Here is a 23,144-nt window from a genome sequence, read left to right on the forward strand (position 1 = left end):
AGAAATATTTATTCTTTACAGCCCCACTGTACAGCATCCACCTTGAATGGAGCTCCTGTGAGCTGAGGTCCTCCTCCAATTCCTTCCTGCCTCACATCTCTGGGACGGTTTGTCTGCTAATGAGACCTACAGTTTGACATTCCAACCCAGCTGTCTTGCCAGCTGTCCTTATTAGCGCTGAATGTATCTAGGACACCTCGGCTTGTCAGCTGTGGCATCCTTGCACCCTTTGCTTTGGCAGTCCAAAGTATGTGTCACAACGTCCTGTTGTACGAATTTTTACGAGGTTTCGCATAGCCCACTGATAAAACAAAAAGATTAAGACGGGCACAGGTTCTGAAGGAGACTATGATGTCAGTTGACAATTTCCTCTTGCCTTGGGGAGTCCAGTGGCAGGATTTGTTGCTGAGCAGACTGCTAAGTCATGATATGATTGGTCGGAGGTTCCCTCATGCTGGGGAGGGCACTTGGGGGAAGTTTAGAAGTAATCTCTCCATAACAGCAATTCCTAGGTTAAAACAATTTCTAAGGCAGGGAATAGAAAATTTCAGGGGAACAAATGGGTTTCTTTTTTTATAATTCACAAGGCAAAGAAATGAGTTTTTATTAAACATATTGATCCAGAAATCCTCTTTTTTCTCTCTCTCTCTCATTGCTCCAGTTTTCATTTACAGTTTGCAAGGAAATCGCAGATGAGAAACCCCAAATGAAACAGGACAAAGACATTTCATTAGCACAGTCTGATGTTGTTAGCAACCACGTCCCTCGCTACCTTTGTGCTGTAGAATTTACAAGCCAAATACACAGACAAGATTGTTGCAAACAGCTCCCCGGATGAAAGCTTTGATCTGATCTGCACTCAAAGCTCTATTACCAGATAGAAGCTCAATCAGTGAGACAAGCATGTTCCTCCCATTATGTAGATGCTTAGCTGCATATTATAGTTGCTATGCTACACTGACAGAGGACTTGGAATGTTTTAATTGCAAATAGCAGTACAATTGGTTTTCCTAGTACAGCAAAAGTGAAAGATGGGTATGCAAAGGAATTGTGATGTGGGGGAGTGTGGAGAGTGCCTAACAGGAGCTGTGTGTTGAGATATCACTGACTGCAATTTCCATTCACTCTCTCTGATTCGTCTGAACTCCAGTCAGTATAGTCCCAGGGACTCAATTTCTCCTCATAGGCTAACCTCCTCATGTCCAGAATCAATCTGTTCTTTCCTCTTACTATACAAACTCTGTGGCTACTTTATCTCCTCCTGTACCTAATAAACCAGGACAAGTCCTCTGAAACAATAACACCGAGGAATTTAAAGTTGCTGACCCGCTCCATCTCTGATCCTCCGTGGACCTCTAGTTTCCTTCTCCTGAAGTTTATAATGGTCTTGCTGACATTGAGTGAGAGGTTGTTGTTATGGCACCACTCAGCCAGATTTTCAATCTCCCTCCTATGTGCTGATTCATCATCATCACCTTTGATCTGGCCAACAACAGTGGTGTCATCAGCCAACTTGAATATGGGATTGAAGCTGTGCTCAGCCACACTGTCATAAGTGGAAAGTGAGTAGATCAGGGAGCTAAGCACACAGCCTTGTGGAGTACCGATGCTGGTGGAGATTGTGGAGGAGATGCTGTTGCCAATCCAAACTGACAATGCAAGTGAGGATCCAACTGAACAGGAGGTGTTGGGGCCAAGATCTTGGAGCTTATTGATTAGTTTTGAGGGTTTGATGGCATTGAATGCAGAGCTGTAGTCGATAAAGAGCATCCTGATATATTTGCACCTTTGCTGTCCAGATGATCCAGGGTTAAGTTAAGAGCCAATGAGATGGATATCACTCCAGTAGGCAAATTGGAGCAGATCTAGGTTGATTCTCAGGCAAGAGTTGATGTTTCATCGCCAACATCTCAAAACACTTCATCACAGTGCCTATAAAAATTATTCACCCCCCGTGGAAGTTTAAAACGCAAACAACAGGAATTCTGCAGATGCTGGAAATTCAAGCAACACACATCAAAGTTGCTGGTGAACGCAGCAGGCCAGGCAGCATCTCTCGGAAGAGGTACAGTCGACGTTTCAGGCCGAGACCCTTCGTCAGGACTAACTGAAGGAAGAGTTAGTAAGAGATTTGAAAGTGGGAGGGGGAGGGAGAGATCCAAAATGATAGGAGAAGACAGGAGGGGGAGGGATGGAGCCAAGAGCTGGACAGGTGATTGGCAAAGGGGATATGAGAGGATCATGGGATAGGAGGTCCGGGGAGAAAGACAAGGGGCGGGGGGACCCAGAGGATGGGCAAGGGGTATAGTCAGAGGGACAGAGGGACAAAAAGGAGAGTGAGAGAAAGAATGTGTGTATAAAAATAAATAACGGATGGGGTACGAGGGGGAGGTGGGGCTTTAGCGGAAGTTAGAGAAGTCAATGTTCATGCCATCAGGTTGGAGGATACCCAGACGGAATATAAGGTGTTGTTCCTCCAACCTGAGTGTGGCTTCATCTTTACAGTAGAGGAGGCCATGGATAGACATGTCAGAATGGGAATGGGATGTGGAATTAAAATGTGTGGCCACTGGGAGATCCTGTTTTCTCTGGCGGACAGAGTGTTCGGCAAAGCGGTCTCCCAGTCTGCGTTGGGTCTCGCCAGTATATAGAAGGCCACATCGGGAGCACCCCGGACGCAGTATATCACCCCAGTCGACTCGCAGGTGAAGTGTCGCCTCACCTGGAAGGACTGTCTGGGGCCCTGAATTGTGGTAAGGGAGGAAGTGTAAGGGCATGCGGAAAGCAGGGATCGCTCCCTACGCGACTCCCTTGTCCATTCGTCCCCCTCATCCCTCCCCACTGATCTCCCTCCTGGCACTTATCCTTGTAAGCAGAACAAGTGCTACACAGCCCTTACACTTCCTCCCTTACCACCATTCAGGGCCCCAGACAGTCCTACCAGGTGAGGCGACACTTCACCTGTGAGTCGACTGGGGTGATATACTGCGTCCAGTGCTCCCGATGTGGCCTTCTATATACTGGCGAGACCCAACGCAGACTGGGAGACCGCTTTGCCGAACACCTACACTCTGTCCGCCAGAGAAAGCAGGATCTCCCAGTGGCCACACATTTTAATTCCACATCCCATTCCCATTCTGACATGTCTATCCACGGCCTCCTCTACTGTAAAGATGAAGCCACACTCAGGTTGGAGGAACAACACCTTATATTCCGTCTAGGTAGCCTTCAACCTGATGGCATGAACACTGACTTCTCTAACTTCCGCTAATGCCCCACCTCCCCCTCATACCCCATCTGTTATTTATTTTTATACACACATTCTTTCTCTCACTCTCCTTTTTCTTCCTCTGTCCCTCTGAATATACCTCTTGCCCAACCTCTGAGTTCCCCCCCCCCTTGTCTTTCTCCCCGGACCTCCTGTCCCATGATCCTCTCATATCCCCTTTGCCTATCACCTGTCCAGCTCTTGGCTCCATCCCTCCCCCTCCTGTCTTCTCCTATCATTTTGCATCTCCCCCTCCCCCTCCAGCTTTCAAATCCCTTACTCACTCTTCCTTCAGTTAGTCCTGACGAAGGGTCTCGGCCTGAAACGTCGACTGCACCTCTTCCTACAGATGCTGCCCGGCCTGCTGCGTTCACCAGCAACTTTGATGTGTGTTGCGTGGAAGTTTTCATGTTTTATTGTTTTACACCATTGAACCTCAGTAGATTTAATTTGACTTTTTTGACAATGATCAACAGAAAAACTCTTTTGTGTCAAAGTGAAAACAGTAAAAACAAAGCCAAATTAAATCTACTGTGATTCAATTCAATGTTGTAAGACAATAAAAAATGAGAAGTTCCAAGGGGAGGGGTGAATACTTTTTATAGGCACTGTAAGTGCTACTGGACGATAATCATTGAGGCAGGTTATTACATTCTTCTTAGGCACCGGCATCGCTAAAGCCCACTTGAAGCAGATGGGTACCTCCGACTACTGAAGCCAGAGGTTAAAGATCTCAGTGAACATTCCAGCCAGTTGATAAGCACAGATTTTTAATACTTGGCCAGGTAACCCTTCTGGGCTAGAAGCTTTCTGTGGATTCACCTTGCTGAAGGCTGCGTGCACATCGGCCTCAGAGACTGAAATCACCGGATCATCGGGGGCTGTGAGAGTTTGTGAACAAAAATGCCTTATTAATGAGAACAGTCAAAGGAGAGTTCCTCCATGTTTTGACAGTCAAAGCCAGTGTAGAAGGCATTGAGCTCTTTGGGAAGGAAGCATCCTTCATTGATTCAAGTTTAGTTTGGAATTGCCACTTTCCTTGTGAGATGGTTTTCCGGAGATCATACCCCGACCTCTTGTAACTCTCTTGGTCACCAGAATTGAATACCTCTGATCTGGCCCTCGGCAGGTTGTGGAAGTTTGTTTACAAGTGGAAGTAATCTTCCTGCCTCTATCTTATCTATCTTTTTCATAATTGTATATGCTTCTACAAGATCACTTCCCATTTGTCTGAATTGCAGACAGAAACACTTCATCACGGTGGATGTAGATGCTACTGGACATTAGTTATTGAGGCAGGACTCAATTTCTTCTCATAGATTAACTCCCTTCTTTCCAGTTTGTACATACTGAAAACTCACTGAGTGGATGTTCATGCTCTTCTGCTGCTCTAGCTCATTTGCTTCAAGGTTTGAAGTGTTGTGTGTTGACAGATGCTGGTCTACGCACCACTGTGGTGATGTGTTACTGTCAGCTTGAACCAGTCTGGCCATTCTCCTCTGACTGTTCTCATTAACAAGACAGTTTCACTCACAGAACGGCCGCTCACTGGAGGTTTTTTGTTTCTCGCATTGTTTTTTGTAAGCTCTAGACTGTTGTGCATAAAAATCCCAGGAAATCAGAAGTTTCTGAGATACTCAAAACACCCCATCTGGCACCAGCAACCATTCCACAGTCAAAGTCACTTAGATCTTATTTCTTCCCCGTTCTGAATTCGGTCTGAACCATGCCTGCATGCTTTTATGCACTGAGTCGCTGCCACATGATTGGCTGATTAGGTATTTGCATTAATGAGCACACGTACAGGAGTATCTAATAAAGTGGCCACTGCATGTATATCTTTCTTCAAGTGAGAAGACCAGAACTGCATGCAGTAGGCCAAGTGTGGCCTCACCAATATCCTGTAGAGTTGCAGCAGCTTCCTGCTCGAGATGGGACCATGCAGGATTCCAACACTTAGAACACACAATAAAGCCAGCTTTCTTGTCCTCCAGGTGGCAAACAAAACCAGAATTCAGACACTGTCTTTGTAAGTCCTATATTAAACTGTCAGGGAGTGCGATGAGATTAAGCCTTTGGAAGCTGTTTAGTAGATGTGCAGACATGCACACAGATCACAGTTAAACAACTTATCTATCCACCTGCCCTACTGTTTACATCCGCCACTGGCCTTAATTAGTGCTTCAGATATAACTGTTTAAGGCCATAAGATAAAGGAGCAGAACTAGGCCATTCGGGCCATCAAGTCTGCTCTGCCACTCCATCATGGCTGATGTATCATCCCTCTGAACCCCATTCTCCACCTTTTCCCCATAACCTTTGACACCCTTGCTAATTAAGGAACTACTAATCTCCTCTTTAAATATACCCAATGACTTGGCCATCACACTTGCCTGTTGCAATGAATTCCACAGATTCACCATCCTCTGGCTAAAGAAATTGCTCATCTCTGTTCTAAAGGGATGTCCTTGTATTCTGAGGTTGGTCCTAGACTCCCTCAGAATATAGGATTCATCCTCTCCATGTCTACTCTATCCAGGGCTTTTAATATTCAACAGCTTTCAATGAGATCATTCTTCTAAACTCCAATGAGTACAGGCCCAGAGCCATCAAACACTTCTCATATGCTCACCCTTTCAACCCCGGGATATTTCTCATGAACCTCCTCTGGACCCTCTCCAATGTCAGCACATCCTTTCCTAGCCAAAGGGCCCAAAACTGCTCACAATACTGCAAGTGCAGTCCGACCAATGCCTTATAAAGCCTCAGCACGCATAGCTCAAAATGTTTCACTACAGTGAAGGCAACAGAGTGGGGGTGTGAGAGTGAGAGGCTGAGTGTGCAAAACAACAGAGTGAGGGTGTGAGAGTGATAGAGACTGAGTGTGCACAACAACAGAGTGAGGTTGTGAGGGTGAGAGAGACTGGGTGTGCAAAACAACGGAGTGAGGGTGTGAGGGTGAGAGAGACTGAGTGTGCAAAACAACAGACTGAGTGTGCAAAACAAGAGTGAGGGTGTGAGAGTGATAGAGACTGAGTGTGCAAAACAAAGTTTCCAAGCAAATAATAACAGCAGAAAGGATGGGAAACACTCAGCAGGTCAGGGCTCACCTGTGGGAAGACTAACAGGACCATTCTGACATTGGGTCTCCAACCTGAAATGTTAACCTGTTTCTCTTCCCACATATGCTGCTTGACCTGCTGAGTATTTCCTGCATTTTCTGCATTTAAAAAACAGATTTCCAGCGTTTGTGGCTCTTTCCATTTTGATGTGCAAACAATAAAGCGAAAGTGGCTGATGGAGTAAGATGGTGACCATGTGAGTGTGTGACAGAGTGGGTGGGTGATACACAGAGAGACCGTGTCTGCGGGAGACAGAGAGAACCACAGAATTGAATCAGAATGATGCAGCAGAAACCATTCAGCCCATTAGATGTGTTCTGCAGAACAATGCCATCAGCTTTATCTCCGCATTCTTTCCCCTGCAGCCTTTTCTTCTTATAGGACCATAAAATATAGGAGCAGAATTAGTCCCTCTGACCCATTGAATCTGCTCCGCCATTTCATCATGGCTGATCCAATTTTCCTCTCAGCCTCCAACTCCTGCCTTCTCCCCGTATCCCTTCATGCCTTGACCAGTCAAGAATCTATCAGCCTCTGCCTTAAATATACATAAAGACTTGGCCTCCACAGTTTGCCTCTGGCAATGAATACCACAGATTCACCACTCTCTGGCTAAAGAAATTCCTCCTCATCTCTGTTCTAAAAGGATGACCCTTTAACTGAGGCTATGTCCTCAGGTCTGAGACTATACCACCACAGGAAACATCCTCTCCACATCCACTCTATTAAGGCCTTTCACCGTTTGATAGGTTTCAATGAGATCACCCTTCATTCTTCTGAATTCCAGTGAATAAAGGCCCAAAGCTCCTCATATGATAAGCTATTCAATCCTGGATCATTTTCGTGAGCCTCCTTTGAGCCCTCTCCAGGTTCGGCGCATCCTTTCTTCTTGGTAAGGGCACAAACCTGCTCAGAATACTCCAAGTGAGGCCTTACCAGCGTTTTATAAAATTTGAACTTACATCCTTGCTTCTATATTCTAGTCCTCTTGAAATGAATGCTAACATTGCACTTGCCTTCCTCACCACAGACTCAACCTGCAAATCAACCTTTAACGAATCCTGCACGAGGACTCCCAAAGCCCTTTGCACCTCAGCTTTTTATATTTCCTCTTCATTTATAAAATAGTCAACCCTTTCATTTTTTTCAACCATACACTTCCCAATACCATATTCCATTTGTCATTTCTTTGCCCATTCTCCTAATCTGTTTAAGTCTTTCTTTGGCCTACTTTCCTCAAAACTGCCTGCCTCTCCACCTATCTTCATATCCTCAGCAAACTTTGCACCAAAGCAATCAATTCCATCATCTAAATCATGGACATATAACGTAAAAAGAATCGGTCCCAACACTAACACCTGTGGAACACTACTAGTCACTGGTAGCTGGTCAGAAAAGGCCCCCTTTATTCCACTCGTTGCCTCCTGCCAATCAGCCACTGGTTTATCTTTCCTGTAATACCACAGGCTTGCAGCTTGTTAAGCAGCCCCACGTGTGCCACTTTATCAATGGCCTTCTTAAAATCCAAGTATGCAACATCAACCAATTCTCCTTTGTCTATCTTGCTTGTTATTTCTTCAAAGAATTCCAACAGATTTGTCAGACAAGATTCTCCCTTGAAGAAACATTGCTGACTATGGCCTATTTTATCATGTGCCTCCAAGTACACTGAGACCTCATCCTTAATACGTAATCAACTCCATCATCTTCCCAACCACTGAGGTCAGACTAACTGGTTTATAGTTTCCTTTCTTCTGCCTCTCTCCCTTTTTGAAGAGTAGAGAGACGTTTGTAACTTTCCAATCTTCCAGAACCATTCAGAATCTAGTCATTCTTGAAAGATCATTACTAATGCCTCCACGATTTCCTTGGCCACCTCCTTCAGTACACCCAGATGCGGTGTACACCATCTGGTCCAGGTGACTTATCTACCTTCAGACCTTTCAGTTTCTCAAGAACTTTCTCTCCAGTTATGGTAACTTCACACACTTCATGCCCCCGACACCTGGAACTTCCACCATACTGCAAGCGTCTTCCATAGTGAAGACTGATGCAAAATACTTATTTAATTTGTCTGTTGTTTCCTTGTCCCCCTTTACTACCTCTCCAGCAATATTTTCCAGTAGTCCAATATATACACTTGCCTCTCATTTACACTTAATGTATCTCAAGAAACTTTTGGTATCCTCTTCAATATTACTGGCTAGCTTACTTTCGGATTGCATCTTTATCTTCTTAATTTTTGTTTTAGTTGCCTTTCGTTGGTTTTTAAGAGCTTCCCAATCATCTAACTTCTCACTAATTTTTGCTCTATTATATGCCCTCTCTTTGTTTTTTATGTTGGCTTTGACTTCTCTTGCAAGCCTTGGTTGTGTCATCTTTCCTTTAAAATACTTCTTCCTCTTTGGGATGTATATATCCTGTGCCTTCCAAGTTACTTCCAGAAATCCCAGCCATTGCTCTGTTATCATCCCTGCCAGTGTTCTTTTCCCAGTCAATTCTGGCCAATTCCTTTCTCATGCCTCTGGAATTCCCTTTACTCCACTGTAATGCTAATACATCTGACCTTAGCTCCTCCTTCTCAAATTTCAGGGTGAACTTGATCATATTATGATCACTTAACTCTAAGAGTCCTTTTACCTTAAACTTTCTAATCAATTCTGGTTCATTGTATAAGACCCAATCCAGAATAGCTAATTCTCTAGTGGACTGAACTACAAGCTGTTCCAAAAAGGCATCTTGTAGGCATTTTAGAAATCCACCCCCCTAGAATCCAGCACCAATCTGATTTCCCAATCTACCTGCATATTGAAGCCCTCCCCCCATGACTATTCTAACATTGCCCTTTTGGCATGCAATTTCTATCTTCCATTGTAATTTGTAGGCCACATCCTTACTCCTGTTTAGGGGAGGGTCTGTATACAACTCCCATCAGGTCTTCTTACCCTTGCAATTCCTAAGCTCTACCCACAATGATTCAACACCTTCCAACCCTGTGTCACCTCCTTCCAATGATTTGACTTCATTTTTCCAACTGAGCAATGCCACCCCCTCTGCCTTCCTGCCTATCCTTTCGATACAATGTGTATCCTTGGACATTAGCTCCCAGACATAATTTTCTTTCTGCCATGATTCAGTGATGCCTATAGCATCATACCTGCCAGTCTGCAACTGTCCTACAAGTTCATCCACAAAATGCTGGAGGAACTCAGCAGGCCAGGCAGCATCTATGGAAAAAAGTTGAGTCGATGTTTCGAGCCGAAACCCTTCTGCAGGATGGGTTCCCTGGGTTTCCTGCCATAGGGTTTCGGCCTGACACGTCAGCTGTACTTTTTTCCATAGATGCTGCCTGGCCTGTTGAGTTCCTCCAACATTTTGTGTGCATTGCTTGGATTTCCAGCATCTACAGATTTTCTTGTTACAAATTCACCTACCTTATTCTGTATACTGTGCGCATTCAGATACAACACCTTCAGTCCTGTATTCACCCTTTTCGATTTTGTCCGCCTTTTCCATTGCAACTCATCCTGTTGACTACAATTTTGCTCCATCAACAGCCTCTACTCACTACACATTGCCTCCGTTTGTAATCCAGCACTACACATTGCCTCCGTTTGTAATCCAGTTTGTAATCCTCATCTTCAGCACTATCATCCACCTTTCCTACGATACTTCTTGCATTGAAATATACGCAGCCCAGGACACTAGTTGCACCGTGCTCAACCTTTTGATTCCTGACTTTGTCTGAGGTCTTACCAACATCTGCCTAAACAATCACTCCACTGACTGTTGGCACTCTGGTTTCCATCCCCCTGCAACTCTCGTTTAAACCCCACCAATGTGGCATGAACAAAATCTTCCCTCTAGGATATTAGTCTCCCTCCAGTTCAGGTGCAAACCGTCCCTTTTGTACTGGCCCCACCATCCTTGGAAGACAGCCCAATGATCCAAAAATCTTATGCCTTCCCTCCTGCACCAACTCCTTAGCCATGTATTAAACTGTATGATCTTCCTAGTTCTGGCCTCACTAGCACATGGCAAGGGCAGTGATCCTGAGACCATAACTCTGGAGATCCTGCTCTTTAATTTAGTGCCTAACTCCCTGAACTCCCTATGCAGAACCTCCTCACTTGTCCTTCCCATGTCATTGGTACCTACATGGACCACAGTTTCTGGCCGTTCAGACCCCCATTTAAAAATGCTGAAGACTCAATCTGAGATATCCTGGACCCTGGCACACAGGAGGCAACGTACCATTCGGGAATCTCATTCTCGCCTACACAACCTCCTGGTCATTCCCCTACTTACGAATCCCCTTTATCACCACAGCGTGCCTCTTCTCCCCACTTCCCTTCTGAGTCACAGAGGTAGACTCAGTGCCAGAGACCCAACCACTGTGACGTTCCTCTGTTAGGTCATTCAGACGACAGTATCCTAAGTGATATGCCTGTTGTTGAGAGGGATGGCCACAGGGGTACTCTGCACTGGTTCCTTAACCCCTTTCCACTTCCTGACTGTCACCCAGTTTCCTGCACCCTGCACCTTGGGTGTAACCACCTCTCTATATGCCCTATCTATCACCCCTTCAGCCTCCTGAATGATCTGGAGTTCATCCAGTTCCAGCTCCAACTCTTTAATGCAGTTTGTTAGAAGCTGCAGCTGGATGCACTTCTCGCAGTTGTAGTGGTCAGGGATGCTGGAGATCTCCCTGCCTTCCCACATCCCGCAAGAGGAGCATTTCACTATCCTGCCTGGCATCCCTACTGTTCTAGCTGAGCAGATACAGAGAAGGAAGAAAAACAAAATAATCTGCAGATGCTGGGATCAAAGCAACACTCACAACACACTGGAGGAACTCAGCAGGTCAGGCAGCATCCGTGGAAACGATGAGTCGACGTTCCCACGGATGCTGCCCGACCTGCTGAGTTCCTCCAGTGTGTTGTGAGTGATACAGAGAAGGAAGAAACTTGAACTTTTTTTTCCTTTGCTTTCTCTGAGTGAAGCCTCTCTTCGCTGAAGCCTTGAAGTGCTAAAGCCTTAAGATCACCACTCTGACTCTGTCCACTCAGACGACTGCCACTGCGCTTGCCCCTGCCTCCCTTTAACTTGCTCTTGCTAATCAATCCCAAACACTGATTGGTCACTGGTCAAAGCTCTGTTACACTGCCGCGACCTGCTCCTGCCTTTTATCCTCAGGCAGTGGACCCGATTGAGGTCCCCTCCTCTCCAAACTTCCAATATCCAGATTAGCCGCTGGTCAAAGCTCTATTACACTGTCTTTCATGTGTCTTTCCAACTCACTCTTGAAAAGTTCTATGTCTACGGCTCCTACAACAGAGAGTCTGGATCATAACTGGTCTTGTAGAGCCATACAGCAGAGGAACAGGCCTTCCTCTGTGTCTGTGCCGACCATCAAAACCCATCTACACTAATCCGATTTCAGTGTGTAACCTTCAATGCACTGGCAATTCAGATACTTCTTAAATGCTGTGAAAGTATCTGCCTTCATCACCTGCACAAACAATAAGATTTCCTTTGCCTGAAAAAAAAATTTCCTCTTGGATCCCCTCTTCGTCACTTTAAATTTCCATTCCTGGTCCTTGCAATGTCGCCAATGGGAACAATTTCATCCTACGTTCACTTTTTATGATCATATACATCTCTATTCAGTCTCCTCTGCACTGCGATCATATCTGAACCCAGCTTGAGACAGGCTTGGAGTAGTAACTTCAAAGGTGAACCAGCTGGGACCTCTCTGTGCTTAATCCCTTTTTAAAGATGTCAATGCGTTTAAAAATAAATATTTGAGTAAATGTGCTGATTCGGAATTTGTTCTGTGGTTGGTTTGTGTTGGGCCATCAACTGGTTGTACTGAGGCTCCTCTGGGCCCAGACTCTGGCCTGCCAATTATCTCTGATACTACTGCCCAGAACAAATAAAGTTGGGGGTTGGTGGGAGGGGGTTGGGAACAGGATTGTGAGTGAAGACAGGCTGATACGCCTTCTCACTGTTTCAGTAGAGGATCTACAAGGCTTACTGAAGGCCTGCAGTTAGCATTGCAGCCCTTGGGCCTAGCCTCTGCCAAGCCTGTGGCCTCTGCTGAGTGCTGTAGGTAATAGAAATAGAAGCTTAATCTCTGAAACATTAGTCAGAAGGGATGTGACCATATGGTTTTTAAAGGGGAACATCATTTGATGTGATTTTTTTTCTTAATTGCAAGTTAAAATTAAAATTCAATGAGGCAATTATAAAAAAAAACTCAGCCTGCGGCTCCCTGCAGTACATTATTGGCGAGGGTGAAGCAACTGTGAGTGCAGCAGGTAGTTTCCACACTACACCCGTCAGCCGTGCTCTTGGAAGCTCATTATCATGTGTTTGATATGTAACATGATTCACAGCAGCTTTCTAAACCATTGTGCTAAAATCCACAGAGTAAATGCTCACATAATTCAGCCCACTGACCTGGCAAAATAGACTCCCACAACAATCTTCCTGTTCCACACCGCCTTCCTTGTGAAATCCAAGCATGTTTCTGGGGCAGGTTGCGGATGCAAGTTAATCAGTGACAATTCTATGTTCCCTCCTCTACATCCTTTACTCCCTGGGCCAAATCTGGTACCTCTAGTCTACACCTGGTCTGTGGAACTTCAAGCAAAGGTGCAAGGCGTTTGAACAAAACGGAGGGATTTTGCATCACTGTTGGGGGTACAACCAGCTTATAGTGGGTGACAGAGGCCCGTTGTGGAATAAGAAATCCTTCCCCGCCTGTTCTCTGAGAAACACTTCAAAAATTATTTTTTCTGGACCAAGTGTCTGCCACCTGTCTTAATATCTGCTCAGGTGGTACCACAACTGTTTGATCTTTATTCCAGGATGTACCCGGGAGCTTTCACATGGTAGTGGTTAGCATAACACTTTAACAGTGCCAGCGATCTCGATTGGGGTTCAGTTCCTGCCGCTATCAGTAAGGAGCTTGTACATTCACCCCACGACCGTATCTGCTTCCTCCGAGTGCCCCAGTTTCCTCCCACTTTCCGAAAGACGTGCATACTAGGTTCAGTAAGCTGTGGGCAGGCTGTGCTGACACTGGGAGCACAGTAACACTTGCGGGCTGCCCCAGCACATATTCGGACTGCGTTGGTCGTTGATGCAGGCACATTTCACTGCATGTTTCGCTGTTTCAATGTACATCCTACAAATAAAGCCAATCTTTATCTTTATCCTACCGCCTGGATTCCCCTGAAAGCTTTGCTCTATTTTCCTCAACACTGAGAATTTGCACACTGTTGCAAATTCTCAGCTCCCTCTGCAACAAATCCCAAATTTCCTCGCTGGATTTAGCAGGAACCCTAGCAAGTTAACACATAAAAAGCTGGAGGAGCCTGGCGTTGCTCCAGATTCCAGCGTCTGCAGTCTCTTGTGTCTCCCTGAACAAGTTAAATCAGATTTCTTTTCTCTGGCCTCTCTTCAACATTTATTTCTCTGAATGTTCAGGATGATGAACGATTCTGCAGGTTTGACATGAATGTTGGGGAAAGGATGTGCTCCACAAGGAAAACCTCCCTTTCTATTACAGATTTCCCAAACTCAAAATGTTCACCAGCGTTGGTGAAGAACCCAGAGCACTTGGGATAACTCCCCTAACCCTCTAAATGGTACCACGAGCTCTACATGAGGGGGTGGACAGCATTTCAGTCCAATACTCGACCAGAGGTTCTCAACCTGGGATCCACGGACCACTCGGTTAATGGTAGCGGTCCATGACGTAAAAAAAGGCGTACTAGACAACATGTACTTTATGTAGCCGGGGACAAGTTCAAAGGAGACACGCAATTTCTTTTCTTGACACAGGGAGTGGTGGAAGCCGGGAATGTGCTCTCAGGGGTGGTAATGAAAGCAGATATGATAAAGGTGTTTAAGAGGTTCATAGACAGGCTCGGGAATATGCAGAGAATTAAGGGATAGAAGGAATGAGGTGACACTAGCATTTCATTGTGGGCTGGAGGTCCTTGGAGGGGTATGGGGGGCTGTGACTTGGGTGCAGGTCAGGAACTAGGTAGCATAATAGTTTGGCATAGACTAGATGGGCTGAAAGGCATTTTTCTGTGTTGTAGCATTCATGACTCAATGCCTCTAAGTTGTACTGTTCTACATTCTAAACCCAGTAGTATTCACTCCTCATAACCCCACCGCCACCCCCCCCGATTAATTGGTAGTAATTTGTGCTGTGTTCTGGACACCTCTGATCTGTCAGCCCACACAGCAGCAGGCCCAATGTATGAACTGTACAAAGGGTCACAGTTCATCACTAAATGATGGAGCAAAAATAGAGCTGGGACACAATTTCACAGGATCGCACGCCCACTTAAGTTTAAAAGTGGAGATCAGGAGCTGTAATCCGGAGAGTACTGAAAACTATTTCATAAATGGGGTATTTGGAGTTCAGTGATTTCACCTTAGCCCTGCGTTTCAAATACTCTTGATGATTCAAAAGCAGGTGGATAATAACAGGGTGTTAGAACAGAGTTATTCAGCATGGACCTTCAGACTAACTCATCCGTACTGTCAAAGGTGCTTACCCGAGCTAGTCCCACTTTCCTATATTTAATCCGTATCCGTATTTCCCACTTATGTTCCCATTGTAAGCTTCTAACATATCATCCCTTTGCTTAAATTCTCACCACCTCTTCAACGTGTTTCTCTTCCTTGCCACATGTTGTTTGTCTACATTTAAGCGCCTGTGAGATTTTTTAAAGTGCATGCTTATTTATATTTGTGTCTGTAAAAGTATTTTTACACATACTTCTATACGTATCCTCCAAGAGGACCACATCCTTGTCGTGGTTTGGAGGCTCGTGTGCCTCAATGACCCGGAGAGCTGTGTTGGCTGGAGTCAGGGCTTTATGCTTTGGCTCTTGGTAGGGTCACCCATGCCAAACAGGTCAAAGGGTAGAGGCCAGACTAAGACTGGTCCTTCAGGGTCGGGGGGTCAGCTCAGAGCTAACAACTCTGACTAGTAAAACAAAATTGTTACGGAAACAGCAATGAAGAATCCTTCTACATCCATGTGCGATGGTAATCTTGAGTCTCCACCCGAGATTTGCATGACTGACGGTAGTGAAAACAGAGAGGAAGCTACTGACATGATGAAGGAAGCCCTGAACGCCCATGGTGTAATGGTTAGTAAGTAGGTTCTATGTGCATATTGAATTGCCTTTAGGTATTTTAATGTGCACGTACTTTGGTGTGTGCTGACTCTGTGTGTGTGTGTGTGTGTGTGTGTGTGTATAAATGTGAGTGTGAAACACCCAGCCCACACCAAGAGCCTCCTTCTGGATATTCCGCACAACGCCTTTGCAACAGCCCTCAGCAGGCATGAGAGAGGGGGAGTAGGGAAGAAAAGGATTCATTAAATAAATTTATTAAAAATTAAAATGGATTTATTAGATAAGGAAACTTACCATTTTGTTATTGATTTCGTGGAAATGGATTTCACAGACTTTTTCAACAACTTCTTCATTTTCAAAAGTGACAAAGCCAAATCCTGAGAGGGAAACAGAAGGGAGAGGAATGTTAGCTGCCGCTGGCTAACGAGGACCACCCAGGTTGTTGGCCTCACTTGGGACTGGGGATCAGGCAGGTATTTCCTGCACCCAGCCACTAATCTCCAGCTACTCACAGGCACTAATTAGTCTCCCAAGGACTATTAACATATAATGAAGGTTAAGAATACACAGCCAGTGGACAACAATTGCCCGGGTGTGCTCACTCATCATGAAGTAATTGGCTTGTCTATCTTTTTTCGTGCTCTAGCCCCTGTGGGCTTCCTGTTCGGGCAATTTTCACACACAGAAGCATACAGTTAAACATGGAACACAGAATGCAGAACAGTGGAGCACAGTACAGGCCTTTTGGCCCACAACCTTTTAAACCACTGCATGATCAATCTAACCCTTCCCTCCAATTTTCTTTCATCCATATGCCTATCTAAATCTCTTAAATGTCCCCAATGTTTCAACCTCGACCAGCACTCCTGGCAGAAGTCAGTCAGAGGTAGGTGAGACACACAGACTGGTATTGGATTGGCAATCAGCGTGTAAAATATGCACCTCTTAAACTTTCCTCCACTCACCTTAAAAGGGATGTCCTCTGATATTAATCATTACCACTATGGGAAAAAGGCACTGTCTGTCACTATCTATGCTTCTTAGAATACGCCTTTATTAAGTTACCTCTCATCTTCCTTTGCTTCAAAGAGAAAAGCCCTAGCTCACTCAACTTTTCCTCATAATGCATGTTCTCTACACAGGCACCATTCTGGCAAATCTCCTCTGCACCTGCTCTAAAACTTCCACTTCTTTCATATAATGAGGTGACCAGAACTGAACACAACATTCCCAGTGTGGTCAAAATTCAGCTTTATAGAGCTGCAATATTACCTCATGGCTCTTGACTAATCTCCTGACTAATGAAGGCCAACACACCATACGTTCCTAACCGCCCTATCAACCCGCACAGCAGCTTTGAGGGATCTATTCTCTTGGACCCCGAAATCTCTCTGTTCCTCCACACTCCTAAGAATCCTGCCACTAACCTTGTACTCTGCCTTCAAGTTCGACCTTCCAAAGTGTAATATTTCACACTTCTCTGAACTGACCTCCATCTGCTACTTCTCAGCTCAGCTCTACATCCTACCTAGTCCAATCGTAACCTAGGACAACCTTCTACACTATCCTCAATTCTACCATTCTTTGTGGCATCTGCAAAGTTAAGGCCACTGTGCTTGCAAAGCATGGAGATGATTGCCTAGCTTCTTGGTTAGTCGTTCCTGGAGATCAGGCGACAGTGATTGACTGATAGAACAGAAGAGACAGCAGCAATGGGCCATTCAGCCCCTCAAACCTGCCCTACTATCCAATACAATCATTGTGAACATCCTACTCCTGCAAAATTTTCCTGCCTTTAACTCCTTTGATATCTGGAAAACTGTTGATCCCTGAATGACTGTGTTGGGTTGGAAAATTCCTGAAACTCAACAGCCTGAGGGAAGAAGCTTCTCCTCATCTCAGTCCCAAATGGCCGATGGTTTATTCTAACACTGGGATCTCTTTGTTCAATAATTGTGACTTCTGACGCGAACATCCAAGGTTGATTTCAACACCGATTAATATTGTGTGTGACTTCCCACCATCATGTTTGCAGGAAAAACCACCCTGGGGAACAACTACCCTGTCTCAGTTAGCTGTAGCCTTTATTGAAAATCTTTTCAAATAGACTCTGCAGACTGTTTGATGCATTTATGTGAAGTAAGTAGGCTCTATCTATTGAGTAAATAGACTTTCCTGTAAAATTAGACTGTTGTGTGTGGTGTTGTAGGGCCCCAGCCCATCTCTACATCCCTAACATACACTGTAATGTGGACACTCAACATACACAGAGGACTCCTCTCCCTGGCAAAGACTCACGCACATCAGTAATACCAAAACACTCATTAGATAGATTAGACTGGTTATTACACCCATTTTTTTCGTCGACTCTTGAATTATAGACTGTGTTTGCTCATCTCAGTGCAGCACAATGGCTGGCATTATGCTTTATAGCACCAGCTGTGAGATCTGGGTTCAATGCCCACTGCTGTCTGTAAGCAGTTGGTAAGTTCTCCCATGGGCTTCCTCTGGGTTCGCTAGTTTCCATAAGACCAGAAGATATAAGAGCAGAATCAGGCCATTTGGCCCATCGAGCTTGCACTGTCATGTCATCGTGTCTGATCCATTTCCCACTCAGCCCCAATCTCCTGCCTTCTTCCCAAATCCCTTCCTGCCCTGACTAATTAAGAACCTGGATTAGGGTAAATCTTGGGCAGGTTACGTTGTGGGCGGTTCCCAGCACAGTCCTTGGACTATGTTGGTCATTGATGCAAACAATGCATTTTACTGTGTGTTTCGATGTACACGTGATAAATAAAACTAATCTGAATCTGGTCTTGCTTTAATGGACGTTACTTACTGGTAACAGACACTGGGTTGAGTGGGACATTTCTCTCATAGTCAATAACCAAGTTCTGACCACTTTGGGCTCTCAAAGTCTTGCTCCACCACTAGGTTATTCCATCTCTACTGCCTCACAGGGCAAGAGTGGGACTAACCTCAGCCTGTTCTGAATTAACACCGCCCCAGCATCAGGTTTATTTTAAGTGGGTTACAAACACATTAAAAGAGTACAGACAGAAATTTAATGAGAGCACATTATCCTGTCAGCTAAAAATGGCAAACAGGAAATTAAGCCCACGTCCTGAGATTTCACTGGGAAGGAACGTCTGGGCAGGCTGACAAAAGGGGACGTGGCCCCTTTAAAGCACAGCTGGTGTGGTCCAGACTGGGCAATCCGCCTGCTGCCAAACGAGAGTCCGCTGAAGCTCTTGGATCCCGGCAACACCAGGCGCAAGTCCGTGCTCTCACTCCTGACGCATCACCAGCTCCATAGTTAAGCTTCACTAAGTGCTCAACAGACGAGTTAAACCTAGCAGTTTTACACAGCATTTTCCACACACTGCATAATTAGATTTAATTATAACTGCACACACTTAGGGCGCATTACAGCTTGCAAAAGACAGAACGGAGATTAACCTCTTAGGTTATGTTTTAAAATGTGTTGTTATCAACAGAACATTATTGAAAATAAATCTGCTTAGTGGACTGTGAGTATGTTGTACCCTCACAAAATCTCCTTTATGGCTGAGAGGAGTGAGTCATGACACTGGGGTGAAATTATGATCACAATGAATCTGTGTTTATGCCCATGAAGTACCATATTAGAATTTGCTTACTGGTTTTCAGACACCCTGTTATCGACCCTGCCTACTTCTGTAACCCCCCCCACCCCCTCAGCCTCTGACAGCAATGCCCCTCCGTCTCAGGGGTTTATATCCCTGAATTTAACAATTCCAGCTCTGATAGCTGAACCAAGGGTGTGTAGTGGCTTTCTTCATTGTAGCTTCAAGTTCCAATTTTCTTTCATCAAAACAAATTTTATTCATAATGAAAAACACACAAGAATAGACAACCCAAAGCCTTTTCATCCAAGGACAACGCACTAAGTAGTACTAGTTTACATTTTTAGAACTGATATCACTGTCGCCTCTCCTGTGGTTCCCTGGGGTGACATGCTAACACAATATTTAATGTGCTTCCCCGCCCAACTCAGCTCCGTGTGGCTTTCCTCCCGGTACTGCAGTTTCCTCCCACATTCCAAAGACGTACGGGTCAGGGTCAGTGAGTTGTAAGCATGCTACATTGCCGCAGGCAGCAAAACGACACTTGCGGTCTGCTCAGCACAACCCTTGCTGATTTGATTTGATTCGATGCAAACAATGCAATTTGCTCGATGCTTCGGGTAGTCATAGTCCTGTCGACTGGGGTCGACCACGGATGTTGCATCTTGGCTGCCTATACAAGCCAGGGCAGTACAATATGGAGAGCAAGCTGTTGCCCACGCAGCTGATGAATCCAAAAGAACATACAGTTTGGCACCAGGAGCCAACGTACTGTACATGTGACAAATAAAGGTAAGGCTAATCCTAGTCTATTCGAGTGCTTTGCTATTGCTAACTTGCTGGGTGGTGCACCTGATGCTTCTTGCTGGATGGGAGGAGGCAGAGTTGATGCTTTATTGCTGTTTGTGTGTGGGAAAAGTGAGGGGGGGGGGCTTTGTGTTCTAATGTTTCTCTGCCATACATTCTTTTGGGTTTTCTTCTGTTTTATGGATGTTTGCGGAGTGCAAGAATTTCAGGCTGTATATTGTATGCATTCTCTGATATTAAAAGGAACCAGTGAACATACAGTGCCTATAAAAAATGTTCATCCCCCCCCGGAAGTTTTCATGTTTTAATTTAGTGTAGTTAACTTAGATCACTTTGTAGAGATCTGTTTTCACTTTGACATAAAAGAGTCTTTTCTGTTGATCAGTGTCAAAAAAAGCCAAATTAAATCCAGTGTAATTCAATAATGTTGTAAAATGATAAAACATTTATCGGGGGGGGGGAGGGAAATACTTTTTATAGGCACTACATACATCCAAACATTGAAACGTACAGTGAAATGCATTGCTTCCATAAATGACCAACACAATTCGAGAATGTGCTGGGGGCAGCCCACAAGCGTAGCCACGCATTTGGTGCCTAACATACGTAGCATGTGCACAATTTACTAACCCTAACCCAGTCAAAACCACAAGAAACCAACACTGAAGTATCTGATCTGATCGGATCTCTCTGGGAAAAGATACCTCAGTGGGTTTCTGTTGGATTTAAGAAGCAATCATCACTGAACCAATAGAGGATTAAACTAGGGATGGTGGTAGAAACATTTTCACACAGATTATTGTGGTTTACAGACAACAGGGCAAATCCTGGCAAAATGCTCAGTGAGATTACAGCGTGTGTCTGACCCAGGGAGCGTCAGCACAGAGAAACAACAGACGGAGACATTACTGCATGCATGACTAAGTGGGAGGAGAGATTGTGTCTGATGCAGCACCCAACTCGACTAGGCATGCATAAAAGTGCAGATAATGCAATAATGCATCAGAGAGGAAGCAAGTGACTGTGAGGGAACAGTGAATGTGAAGGCTTGTCTATTTTTAAGAGATTATGGTAAAGAGGAAATACCAGATCAACATGTTATTCCAGTCCCTGTTACCTCATCCACATCCTTCAACCCAAAAGCATGTGTTTTGTTGCAGCAGGAGAGTATTTACAGCCGGTATTTGCTGGTGTTAGCCGTCAGCGCAACACTACTTCTGCGTCAGCGACCTCCTCTGTCTGTAAGGAGTTGCACATTCTCCCCGTGGGTTTCCTCCGGGTGACAGACACGCATGCACACACACCAGCAGCTAGTGATTATGAACACAAGGTAGCAGCTGCTGATCAGACCCACTTTACTCTTAAGCACAGTCCTTGCCTGTGAAGGGGATCTCGTGAGACACTCCCCCCCCACCCCCCAACTTCAAAAAGGATCCTGCTGAGTAGAACAAGAGCTCATGAGTGAACTGGAGACAGAATCTAGCAGCCGGCCCGTCATAATGCTAAGTGGATGGGACAGTTGGGATGCAGTGGCCATCTGGGCCCTGTATCAGGAAGCGTTAATCCATATTGAGACAGGCACCAGTGAGTGTTGCACATCCGTGTAGTTAGGTTCAGAAAACCGTGATGGGGATCGCCAGCTTCGAGTTGGCTCCGGTTCAGACGCTGAGCTCCACGCGGGGACAGGAAAGGAGGGCACCGTGAGAAGCAGCAAAGAATGTTCCTCGCAGGAGGGGAACTGAAGGAATAAATCAGAAGGAAAAACAAATGCAGTCAGCTAACCTGGGCAGGATGGTTGGTATCAGCTGTGATCATAATTCCTTTCCAGAAGCTGAGCCAGCCCAGAGGGAGAAGGCCAGAGAGTGCCAGCCCTGCGTATGGCCGGAGAAATCCAGTGGAAAATTATCCTCTAAACCCCGAGATCTTGGAAACAGAATCAAATCAGGGCTTTCAAAGCTGGAGGGAAAATAATTTGCAGAGCTACAGGGAAAGGAACAGGAACCAGAATAGACTTGATGAGCCAAATAGCTTCCCTTCTGAGCCCTTAGCAATCATAAACTCAGTTGCCACTTTATTAGGTACACCTGCTCATTAATACAAATATCTAATCAGCCAATCATGTGGCAGCAACTCAGTGCATAAAAGCATGCAGACATGGTCAAGAGGTTCAATAATTGTTCAGACTATACATCAGAATGGGGAAGGAATGTGATCTTAGTGACTTTGACTGTGGAATGATTGTTGGCGCCAGACAGGGTGGTTTGAGTATCTCAGAAGCTGCTGGAATTTTCATACACAACAGTCTCTAGAGTTTATAGAGAATGGTGCAAAAATCAAAAAAAAAAGCTCAGCACATCTTCTCACATCCATTCGCTTTCCCCAAACCATCCTTTCCGCTTGTCCCTGGGTGATAGAAACAGATGCAGAGTAGGGGAAACACCACACAATTCACTGGAGGAACTTGGCATTTCAGGCAGCATCTATGAAGGGAAGTGTGCAGTCAACGTCTCAGGTCGAGAGTCTTCATCAGGACCGGTGAGATAGCAAGAATAGAGAAGTGGAGGGAAGGTACGGAGCAAGAGCCAGAAGGTGATAAGTGGATCCAGGAGATGTAGGAAGGGAATGACGTCAGAAGCTGGGAGGTGATAGGTGGAAGTGACAAAAGGTTGAAGATGATGGAATCTGATAGGACAGTGGAGCGTGGAATAACAGGTGGGGAGTGGGTGATGAGCAGATGGACAGGGTGAGAAAAGGAAAGATAGGATGAGGAGAGAGTGAAAAAAATTGGGGAAAAGGAACGGGGAGAATGGTTACTAGAAGTTTGGGAATTTGGTGTTCATGCTGCAGGTTGGAGTTTGCCCGTAACCTGGCAGTAGAGGAGGCCATGGACACACAAGTTGGTGTGGGAATGAGAGTAGAATTGAAATGGTTGGTCACTGGGAGATCCCGGCTGGCATAGTAGATGGAGCGAAGCCAGTCAGAACTAGAGCTTCGCATCAAGAACTCTCGAGGCTTGTATACCAGGGTGTGTGCCTGCCCCACCACCTCCGCCGTGAGAGCACAGTGTTCTACAGCCTCACGAGAAGCCGGCGTGCACTCCGTCAGCCTCACCATCCTGCGAAGGATTCACAACGGTCTAATTTACAGCTTGGTGGCAACAAGACAGACAGGGCAC

At 45.4% G+C, this 23,144-nt stretch overlaps 1 protein-coding gene across 13 annotated transcripts in view; it reads right to left on the reverse strand.

Annotated features, from left to right (window-relative positions):
* The window catches only part of msi2b (musashi RNA-binding protein 2b), a 650,971-nt gene that overhangs the window by 210,506 nt on the left and 417,321 nt on the right, over window positions 1-23,144 (reverse strand). For all 13 annotated transcript variants that reach the window (XM_063031626.1, XM_063031623.1, XM_063031621.1 and 10 more), the window contains exon 8: window positions 15,852-15,934. In XM_063031626.1, the coding sequence (XP_062887696.1) occupies window positions 15,852-15,934 (83 nt within the window). The remainder of the gene's footprint in view (window positions 1-15,851; window positions 15,935-23,144) is intronic.

The sequence above is a fragment of the Mobula hypostoma genome, chromosome 23 (genome assembly GCF_963921235.1).
Source record: "Mobula hypostoma chromosome 23, sMobHyp1.1, whole genome shotgun sequence".
NCBI classification, from domain to species: Eukaryota; Metazoa; Chordata; class Chondrichthyes; order Myliobatiformes; family Myliobatidae; genus Mobula; species Mobula hypostoma.